Here is an 11487-nt window from a genome sequence, read left to right as displayed (position 1 = left end):
GAAGAAAGAATCATTGACCATGTCTCATCTATGCCATGCGTGCTTTTATTCGTCGGTTCCTGTTTAAAACATATGCCTCACGCGTCATTAATTTGAATAGGACTTGTCCAAAGATTGCGCCGCTTCTGATAATGATGTTGGAAGTCCGAATAGTGCGGTGATCGGAAAACGAATGATGCATAAGCCTTCGTGATAAAAATGTCATCAATCGCTGGTCATTGTCTCTTGATATCAGTAAAATGGTACATATCTAGAACTATCCGCAAGGTAGACTTCCCGAACATTTATCAAGTGTCAAGTATGATCATGGCCTGCCCATGTGTCAATCAGTCCACCAGATCAATCTGAACTACTTTAGGAGGAAAACGCAGAGTTAGTATCAACGCTACTCGGTACTACTCTCAACACTACACTCAAACGCCACGCGGTCGCACGCTCGGCTACCCCTTCTTTCCTTTTCTTGGAAATCTGTGCTGCTTCTGCCGAAATGTCTTTTTGATTTTGCCATGTCTCCGGCAGGTTGAAATATTGGATTGTAAATGGCGATATGACTACCCTTAGAATGTCATCACCCTGCAGCAGCCAACCGCATATGCTGCATTGGAATGCGAGGCCTTGACACACCCGTCCGGCAGCATGGCAACGTATTTATGGAAGATCCGGTAGACAAGAACTGAGCGATCACCACATGACGTTTACTTGGACAAAATGCATTGGTTGCACATCCCATTGACAGACAAGCAATTAAAACACAACGACGATGAACAGACACAACTCTTGGTATGGAACAACCGGCTAATATGCATGCCTTGTACTTGAACTGGACGCTCCCCACTCTCTGGCCCCTCCCCGTCGGTTGGACCCCACTCCCCGCTCGACGAGCGGGCCTCTGTGGGAGACAGAAGCTGGACGCTGCATCCTCAGTCCTGAACCGTCGCGCGCACGAGCCTATCGTCGGTCGCTCCGGCCGACAGCATAAGACGGGCGCTGGCCGGCGCTGCCGCAGCTTCACGCCCGCTGTAACCAAGAGCACCCGCCGCGCCAGGATCAGGTCAGGTCAGGTCAAGATGGCGCGCCGACACCTCCGCAGCCTGCTGCTTTGCCTGTCGGTGGCAGTGCTTTGCGCGCCACTCACTGCAGGTTGGTATGCGCTGTCGTTGTCAGGCAGACTTGGCTGCACACTGAAGCAGGGCCCTTAGCAATATGTCCAGTCCATCGCATTGAAGACCTCGTGTATCGTTCTCAGTCAGTTTAGCTCGTTGCCTACATAACAAGGAATGCTTTTCGTAAGTTATTTTGTGTAAAAACCTACGGTTAACATATTTATCTACGAATGTAAATCTGGCAGGGCTCGCACAAAAATAATTGCATCTTCCTTCATGATATTTTGGGAGAGACGGTAAGGCCCCATCGCTATCTGATACCAAATTAAAACACAACCACAACGAGAAAGAGCATCATCGGGGCTCCTGGTAAGTTGCATTGATAATTCGACGCTATCTGATGACACTTCGGGTCAGGTGGGTCTTGAAGCTTGGGAACCCATGGCAAAAAAATCTTGTAAAAATCTAACCTAAAGTTTTTAACCAAATGGGAACAAAATCGCGCTCGAAAACAGATGCCGAGCAAAAAATGGTTCGAGGATGTCCCAACTACAAGCGTCCCTTGGCCGATGATATCATTTAACGTTAAAATGTCACTGATATGAAAATTATTTACGTGCTTGTAAATAACCATTGTCTGCTCGTGTCGTGCCGAAAGGCAGAGCATGCTGCCAATGACATACAACCAAACGATTTGTCGTATACCTTGTTCTTGTAGTGCTTCGGAGATGACTTCATAGATCAGTGATGCATCAGTATTGACATGCGAAATTCACAGCGCTTTCATTCATCATGTGCTGTCCATTGTCACCGATATGCCGCTTGGCTATGGCATCTAACCGTTTCGCCCGGCGAGTCTTGATATCAACCGGCATCACCAACGCCTAGCATGAAGACAGCTGAGAAAGAGGGGTGATCTAGAAGCCAATAACGGGGAGCTTTGAGTTGCAGCAACTGTAAACATGATCATGACATGTGACAAATGCGCGACAAAATGTGGTATATTCCACCTTTCAACCTTCAGCGGCGGAAAGCCACACTGTGCTTAAGAATGTCATTGATGAAGCGCTGAGCTTAACTCACTTCATATTGTGACACAATGAACTGAATAAGTACCTATGATTGTGGCTTGTGATTAAAAACTATGGCTGTGTTAATGGTCACTATTATCTAGGATATTGATGTTTCTTTGATGGCAAACTGTTGCCATTAGCTTTTTCTATTACTTCCTTGGCTTGCAGTGCAAATATCATTTGTCACAAGCAAGGTGATAAACTTCTCCTTAGGCCGACGATGTTGTTGGCGCAATATTGGATGGCATTATATATGTATATATCCCTGCAAAAGTTATGCAATACTTGGATTTGCTTATAAATATGATTCATCTTGAGATCGAACTTTCCTTTGCACGTTAGAGAAAACTTTCAACTGCATCGTTGGCCGGGCTGCCCGCTGTTTTGTTTTTTCTTTCATGCTCATCCCATCAACCGTACAGCTGTCAACTGGCAATCGGCCGTGAATGTTAATCGATAAGTTCTCGCGTTCCAGGAACGCCCAAGTGCCACAGTGACTATTTCCACGACTTCAAACGTCACGGCTGACCACCTTCCGCAGGTCAGAGGTGTGAGGGGAAGCAGTGTCCGGCGGCGCCGCAGGAGCTGGCGGCAGACGATGTGACGCGCCTGCTGGAAACGGTGCTGCGGGCCCAGCCCCCGTCTCCCCTGCTCCTGGGCACGGACGGGCAGTACCCGCGGGACAAGCGGGTCCGCACGCACGCGGCCGGTTTCGCCCGCGCCTGGGTCAGTGGTCTACGGTCCGCCGAGACGCTCGTGCGAATCAGCAGAGGCGCACTGTCAGCCCGGTGGCAAATCTGCCGTAGGATGCTGATTAACGTGTAGCTGCTTGAAAAGCTTAGTATCCCGAGCTGTCAGCTCAGCTTAATCTGCCATTACACTTATTACATGTGATGCATGGCTGCTGTAGGAGCACAGCACAGACCCGATCTTCAGAGTAAAACATTAAATCCACAGCAGTGCAGGGGATGTGCCCTAGCTTCGCCCAGTTCTGCGTTGGCGGAGCTGAGCATGGCAAGGGAATGCGGCTAGAATATGTTCACCATCGTTCTTGAATTGAATTTTTAGAATCCACACCAGTAAAATCCGGCAAGTTCAGATCGGTTCCATACACTGAAGCATATTGTTAGCTGGCTCAAACCATGTCGACTTCGTTCCATCAACAAAGATGTGCCTACGTAAAATCCATATAATCCATATCATCATAACCCATACCATCCATCCATATCAATTGCGTATCACCTTTCGACCTGGTTTAACATTACATGTCACATGTAGCATTTATTGGCACAATTAGGACTGCCGCGACGTTGATTCATCGCAGTACCTCTTATTTGTTTCAGTTGATAAATTATTTGCGTGTGCGCATGTTAACGCTGCCTCATTCAAGGTTACAGTTAGATCAGGTCAAGTCGGCCTTGCAACGATATTATAGTGGTACGCTGATCATTCAGGGCCACGATCATGGTAGGTCATGGAATGACTTCCGATAACTTCAGATTGCTCTTCGCGATTAGGCGGTGGCGTTTTTTTTTTATTTGAGCCAGCTTTATTTGGCGGGCACATGAAAAATAGCACACCAACGTGATTTCACATAATTTGCTCTCGCTCAATCCAAACTCATAGGCCAGTTGTAAACTGCACCCTGGAATTACCTCGGCAAAGGCGTAACAGGCTGCCCAATATGCACCGTAGTTTTTAATTACGCTGTTTGCTGTCGCTTGTCTTCCAGCACACCGCTCGTAGAATCGCCAAGAAATCACATCTACCCGCTTCCACTCGCGCTGCAGAATGCGATGAAAGCGCTGAGGTTGGCGAGACCATCCATGCTACCACCATCCTTGATGTCCTCCTCACTGTTTACAGGATTTTGATCGTCTAACGAGCCACATGTTAATGGTTCGTAATGAGGCGTTTCCTTACCCCCATCGGACGCGCAGAAAAACTCTCGTGCGAGCAGACCATTAGACGGCAAGATATGCTCCACCTTTCAGTTAATACACTGCTTTCCATCAGCGGGCTTGGTCTGCGAGAAGGGCTTCCAGCATACATCTATTTTGTGTAGCCGGTTGAGTCCCAAAGCAGACTGTTGCTCCATTTCTATCCAACATAAGGGCGGGTCACATATTGTGATCAATAATTGATGTGCCTACACTTGGTGTAAAGATAACATGTTAAGAGCCAAGCGAATTATTACAGTCGAGTTATCAGACATTCGGAAGACGTAAGCCGTGAGAAATGAGCTCAAACATTACAGCCGCGAGGAAAATTGCCACTAGAATTGCAGCGAAGAGAGCTATGCGGCCCAGTTTTATTAGAGGAACACATGACACAGTCATGACGCAAACCTCTGCGTGAACATTTGTATACACATCGCCGTGTGGCAATATCATTATCATCGCAACGATAAGCTTACAAGGCAGGGTCTAAAATCGGCATACAAAGCAGGCACACACGTTCTCCGAAACTGATTGTCTAATCTCCTTGAAACCTTCCCCAATCGATTCCTTGCATGGAGTTGAATCATGGGGAGGCAATATCAAGAGCTGAGCTGAGGTCAAATACCTGAAAAACGAGAAGGGAAAATTTGACATGCAAATGCAGACAACTCAGATCCCAGAGCCTACTACACCGATCCCTGCCAAACCTACACCACTGGATGCCCCATACCTGATTCCCACTTGCAGTTGAAAATTTGGTGACCGTGGGTCCAATCAAGTCATCAAATTTCACAAATTCCAAAATTCTTGCTCGCAGACATCTCATAGCTCAGAACCCACCGAAACGATCGCTGCCAAAACTTCACTATTGGATACGCCATACCTGATTCCTTCCCGCATTTGAAAAATTGGTGACCGTAGGTCAGGTCAAAAGTCATCTATGTTTACAAATTCCCAAATTCTTACCTGTAGACAACTCACTCAGAGGCTATTGCCCCGATCATCTCCGCACCTTCAGCACTCGATGGCACATATCTAGCAGCTGCAATGTATGCTATGGAGCCAAACGGTATTGTTGTGTTGCTGTGCCAAAGCGCGCGAACAGTTTTTTCGCGGTTGTGCGCATTACAGCAATAGCATTTGTGCATATTTTGAGCGCAAATGTTGGGGCGTCGTCCTCTTTTTTGGTGAGTAAAGACATGCAAAGTACACTGTAAAAGAGCTATTCAATTCGACACATCTGGGACAGCCGTAATCGTCGAATCAAGCGCTGACACGGCGAAGCACAACACGCATGGTTAAGCTCAAATTTCTTGTTGGCCGACGCAGCGACGTCTTTTCCGTCCGTTTTGCCCCTGTTTGCTTCTGGTACTTGTACCTCCATAACAAGCTATATACACTGTGCAGAAAGCATGTCCCCAAGAAGGATTCTGAGGTCATTGATCTTTCACAGAAGGAGACTGACGAAAGCGGTCCGTTCTGGCCCAGGCTCAGTTCGTTTCCGCGGATTTCAGTCATTGTTCACATTGGTACCTTACACTGCAATGCTAAATTGTTTACGAACTTATGTTTTTAAGACATCATAGACCATAAATGACTACGAAACGGGTTTATTTATCAGACATTTTATAATCTTGTCTACAAAATACAACAATTACGATCATGAGAGCAGGTGTCGGTCAAATGCCGTTTTGTCACACTGATGGCACACTGTCACACTGATGGATGTTGAAATCTCGCGGCGCCACACATTTTCCACTCTCACCTCGACCGATTTCTTCACACATATTTGTTTCCACATCCTGACAGCTATTTGTAGGCCTGTAGAAAGTTCAACACGTAACGTGTTGCCCTTTGGCATAATCAAATCGATCTCAAGGGATTCTACACTATCATTTTTCTTCATACTCTCTACAAAGTCATGTGTTATGTTCTGTCTTACACAGCCTAGTACTCCACGTCCTTTTTTCGCATTTCTATGAAAAGCTAACATGTTGTTACCAGGTACTCTAAATTCTTGCGAGCTGTTCCTAAAAAATGTCCACTGATCGAAGATTCAGTGATATCTAGTAGGTCTAGATTCTATTCCAACATGTGAGCATGAAGCTCGTCAAACTTGTTCGCAATCCTTGCAGTGATACAATCCTCAAATTGTTCCATTTTACAGATAGGCACCGAGATATAGCGTTTTGCCCCACGGAAAGGTTTTTCTAGCATAACTTTCCAACGGCGCGGCGTCACCGCGCCAAGCACATCAAGTCTAGAACATTGAACAGTCAACTCTTTTGGTAATTAAAATAACATTTCGTTGGTGAGGTCACTGACCGATGAAAAGTCAAAGCCAGGTCACGCATTCAATTTTTAGGGAATCGTTTAATCTGATCAGGCAGTGGATATTGGACGAACTCACACATCTTTGATAGAGCTTCTTAGACAATAAGGCAAGTGAATTTAGTGTTTCGAGTAATTCCGCTGACCTTGGATCAGGTATGAAGTTCAAGCCGAGACCAAAATCATTCACTCTTTACTAAATAACTTGTTTCATGAGGTAGATTTTGATTCTCATTTCTCCTGAATTTCTTGATCACAGGGATGTCAACTGCCATCCCGTTTGGAGTTCATGAACGTCAGAGTAGATCACTGACCTTAAATAACCCCTATGCACCCGTTGTTTTTACGATCATACCCGTGATTCTCATCACTGACGCTTAATTAAATCCAAATATGAAAACAATTCAACATATTTTCGCTAACCTTGACGTCCTGAACATAAAACAATATCACTGACCTAAAAGAAACATCAGTGGCCTTTTGCTTTACATTCGGTGTTTAGGTTAAAGGAGGCTGCATTAGGAGGTTTGAAGGCACTTTAAATGCCAACCAACAGATAAGACAACAGTATTAGCCTTAATCCTCGGATAAAAACCATGAGAATGGAGATATAGTTGGGTTGATGTTTCGGCAACATGCCTTTATCAAAACAATAGCAGAAGTGAATTCAAAATTGCCTGCCGATGATCCTACTCGATTTTTCAGGTCTTGTTTTTGAAAAAGCAAGCCACAGTTTTTACAGGACACCAACATTGCAACAAATCAAACACCAACCAGCAGATAAGACGGAAGTATTAGCCTCCTTCCTCGGATAAAAACCAGGAGAATGGGGATAAAGTATCTTTACAGATAAATATACAACTTATCTGCTGGTCAGACACCAACCAACCAGCAGGTTGACCTTGTCTGACCTAATTTGACCCGAAGTTCATGACCAAAGAAGCTTAAAAAACCAACTGAGTTAACATGCAAGCCAACCTGCCCTACGAAGTTGGTGTATCTATTTTATGCCTCAATGAGGGTGGGATCAACTTGGCTCACATCCAAGCGCGTCGCATTTGTAGAGCCTGTATTGCCTTACCCTGTGTCTGCGGTGCAGTGCGAGCCATGACACTCTTCCCATGAAGGCCGCCCCGATCATAAATCATGCAGCTAGTATGATTTATCTTTAAGCGGAACGTTTTGTCGTGGGAATGGAGTTCAACGGCCGTTTGCCTGGAGCCAGCGGCAATGGACGCTGCCGGACGATATTTAATAAACTTAACCTGATTTTAGAAGACGGCGTAGTAAGCGTTTTGGTGCCTCAGTCAGTTGGTGCCTCAGACTGTTGCATGAACAGCACTAAGTTTGCAGCAAGTCGCTTTGTAAAGGCTGGGGAAGTGACTGATTCTGCTGAATAAATGGTTGATCTGCGTGCCTGCGTCTCGATGGCAGCGCTCAGAAATCATCTCGCACAATCTTCTGAAGGTTGCATGCATGCACATGAATGCTTACATTTGTATTACTGCTCCATGGCTACAGACTATGCAGATGTATGTATGTTAATGTGCGATGGGTCATAGAACAGCTAGGAGGTGTCCAGGCAAATCTTACGCATTATTGACGTACTGGTGCAGACCAAATAGCGCAGCGTGTTACATTGGCAGTAGTTTAAAAAGGTAGAAATGTGTTACGTAGTAAATAAACAAGCAGAGTAAGAGAAACCAAAAAACTTGAAACTTGATAAGAAGGAGGATATGACAGTATTTATGGCCCTATTCCTCGGAGAAAATAAAAACCAGCTGACTGGAGACATAGACTACATCTTCACTCTGGAGGTATGACTTAACTATATCTCCACTCTTCTGCTATTTTTCTTTCCGATGATTGAAACTATTACTACTGTCTTATCTACATGCATAATGTTTCTTGCGAATGCAGTGAACAGCTTATCTAATAAGGAAGAAATGGCGCTTTCGAAACGAAACGAAGGCTAAACGCTAAAGGAAAACCATGAAACCATGTAATAGCGACATATATATATATATATATATATATATATATATATATACATATATATTTACATATATATGTTGCATACATATACATATTTACATATATATGTTGCATACATATACATATTTACATATACATATTTACATATACATATATATATATATATATATATATATATATATATATATATACAGCTAGGTTCACGAGTTTTGACTTAACCAGTTAAGGATTACGAACAGGGCTATTTCTGGACGAACGGATATTTTCTGCTGTTCATGATTCGGCTTCAAAAAGTCGATTATTCATGAAGACCTTGTTTGACTTAAGGTTGGGTCCAAGTGGATGCATGGTTTTTGCACGTAATCCGAATCGGACTAGGCTGTTTTGTGTCCATTTTATATACGGGTTTGTCGTGTTATTAACGTGTCATTCTATGCTCCACGAGATATTGCAATTTTTTACTCTGTTACCAAGCAATAAGGCAGGCAGGGCGGGCATCGCGGGCAATGAAGCCATTTAGCCCAGGCCTCCCAGACGCGCAGGAAAACCACTGTGCGTCCCCGGGGACTGCCCAATGGCTCTGTTGTGCAGCCCTAGCTTAATGCGGGGTAAATGACGAGGAATGCCTATTACTGTCCCCTCACAACGAAGCTCCAATAAACACTGGTGCCCGCGCGGCACCAAGTGCTGCGCACAGTTGCGACACTTGCCGGTCTGTCGTTTTCAGCTTTGCTTTCCCCCGGAATGTAGCCGCATTGGGGTAAAGCTTTCGCTTCAGTTAGATGGACGCATGAGGTAGGAAAAGCGCAAAGATTACGACCTTCCCTAAACCTTGTTAAGCTGTTATGCCGCCAAGCATTTGCTGCTACAAGGTTCCCATCGGGACTGTAAGGTCATAATAAACTGGCATACAGGCGTTGTTAAACTTTAAGCTCAATCTCACAGCGCAGAGCTGCTTTGAAGGCATTTTCGTCGCCCTATTCACCTTCAGGGCATTCCTAGGGTCGATGTAAATTTACAGCGTTATCGACACGGTTTGGCGTTGTTCTGTTGGCCACCTTTGTCGGTGCCATGAAATACCTATTGCGGCATCCGTGGAGTCTGATGAACGCAGCTTCAGTACCAGAGCCGGCAGGACAGAGGGAGGCGCTTACGCGAAATACTGTACAGCACAGTACAGCACGTCAGCTCCTCGCCCCTTTCATTGCCTCATCTAGCATTGCCGCGTTTGCTGTGCGAGTCATCGTGCATCTGCACAGCTTGTGGGCAGCTTCCACACCCCTCCGCCGTCCCTGCTCCGCAGATGAACCGGATGCGGTCTCGCGAGAGGCGACCCTTCCTGCGCCTGTCGAGCCGCCCTCTCTGGAGCCGCCCCTCGCAGTAGAGCCCGCTGGCTGCAGCCGGCGGGCGCGGGGTCGCCGAGCGGACTGCGACTACGCTGGGCCGTCGGTTCCGCGGGCGCCCGGCGAAGCGCGGGACAACCGCGGGTGCTGGCCGGTGCCGCCTGCAGATGCGCGCACGTCACCAGCGCCGTTCTCAGCGTGTGCGATGTAGGCGGCGCGCCGCTGTCCTGGTGAGGACAATACGCCGCGCCCATGTAATGTGTGTTGCCCGTAGCTGCTCGGCGATGTGCGAATCCCGCATTTTTGTAGCCTCCTCCGAATGTCCGTGGATATGTATATGTTCTAGATGTAAGGGCTGCTTGATCTTCAACAGTTTAGGTGAGTGACAGGAGAAAATGATAGTCTTGTAGAAAAAATAAAGGATTTGCGTTATTGTCTGGCTTTTGATCTTCAACTTTCACTATTTTGCTCACCGCATCCAATGTATTATGCATCATCGTATATCAATGCACTCTCAATGATTATATTCGGCCATGTATGTGGAGTTTGGTATGTTGTGAAATGCAACTGACATTGAAGGTTTGGCCGCAGCCGCTGACGGTGTGTTGCTTTGCGTGCTGATTTTTGTCACATTAAACGAGAGATAAACTCGATTACCCGCATGTGTTATGTAGTATGTCAATAAAACCCTGATTCATGTAAAGTGTTGTAAGCAACTGAAATTAATCAGTGCCGACCGATTTTCCTTATCTATTTTCCTCATCTATGCACGTGGTTTGATTTAGGCAACGCAGCAGTGAATTATGATTATGTGTTGCTGCTCTGATCGTTGCGTACAAGCTGAATCTTGTTGACAGAGGCTAGTACCCAAATAGTGAACTGTCTTTCAGCAAAGCCAAGTTCTTCTCTTTAGATGTGGAAGGCTCTATAGCATAAATCGCACGGCAAAGTTATTAAAAACCCCAGTTTCCCACCACCCATTTTTGTATCCTAACATGAATCCTCAGGCTTAGACGCTTGGAGGCCAAATGTGTTGTCCCTTTTGTGAAAAGTTGAACTACTATTAGACTGTCATTTGTTTTTAACGCTTCTATACATGTTCGGTGACTCTCAGGCCAGCGTTCGTCACATATCATAAAGCATTGCACTCTCAGGTATTACGGGCGCACAACCATGATAAATCTGCAGTAGTAAACTTCAGCTGACTGTTGCATCAAAATCAAAACGAATCTCATCTTCAGTGCTGGGCATGACACCTTGTGCGGCATGGAACGGGCGGGTCAGTGCGGGTCAATGGTTTATGCTTGAGCGGCCATGAGCACACACGCATCGATCCATGCCCTCACCCGTGTGGTTGTCCGGGTGTTTGGCCAGTCTCGTGCGTCTCTTTTGGGAGCAGGGAATGATGCATTTGCCGCATGAAAAGGCGAACACCTCAGAGAAAACGGCACAATTATTCTTAGGCACCCTCGTTTAGTACGGATTCGTCATCACTCTTCAGTGCTGGACTGCAACTGGACTGGACTGGACTGGACTTTTGCAAAAGGAGCTGTAATCCAAGAGCGACGTTGATTTACTTGTTAACTGACTTTCCCTAACAACCAATGGTAATGGAAAGTTATCCTAGGCTGTTGGAGTGAACATGTCACTGTGTAAATCACTCTGCAAAAAGTTGACTGCTAGCATATTATTAATAATTTGA

The 11487-nt window shown here is 45.8% G+C and overlaps 1 protein-coding gene across 1 annotated transcript; it reads left to right on the top strand.

The window, feature by feature from the left end:
- Window positions 1-947: 947 nt before the first annotated feature.
- On the top strand, window positions 948-10471 carry LOC119111844 (uncharacterized). The gene is made up of 3 exons (XM_037235677.1): window positions 948-1140; window positions 2718-2902; window positions 9746-10471. The coding sequence occupies exons 1-3, from the start codon at window positions 1068-1070 to the stop codon at window positions 9824-9826; spliced, it is 339 nt and encodes a 112-aa protein (XP_037091572.1). The 5' UTR covers window positions 948-1067; the 3' UTR covers window positions 9827-10471.
- The last annotated feature ends 1016 nt before the right edge of the window (window positions 10472-11487 follow it).

This window comes from Pollicipes pollicipes, unplaced genomic scaffold (genome assembly GCF_011947565.3).
Source record: "Pollicipes pollicipes isolate AB1234 unplaced genomic scaffold, Ppol_2.1 Scaffold_2555;HRSCAF=2994_pilon_pilon_pilon, whole genome shotgun sequence".
Taxonomy (NCBI): Eukaryota; Metazoa; Arthropoda; class Thecostraca; order Pollicipedomorpha; family Pollicipedidae; genus Pollicipes; species Pollicipes pollicipes.
The sequence above is the reverse complement of the archived record's forward strand: the minus strand, read 5'-3'. Positions and strand labels throughout refer to the sequence as shown.

Excerpts from the sequence above, each read along its gene's own strand:
- LOC119111844 (XM_037235677.1), top strand. The coding sequence starts at position 1,068 with ATGGCGCGCCGACACCTCCGCAGCCTGCTGCTTTGCCTGTCGGTGGCA. Across the intron at positions 1,141-2,717 it reads TTGCGCGCCACTCACTGCAG|GTCAGAGGTGTGAGGGGAAG; the intron begins GTTGGTATGCGC and ends CACCTTCCGCAG. Across the intron at positions 2,903-9,745 it reads CCGGTTTCGCCCGCGCCTGG|ATGAACCGGATGCGGTCTCG; the intron begins GTCAGTGGTCTA and ends CCTGCTCCGCAG.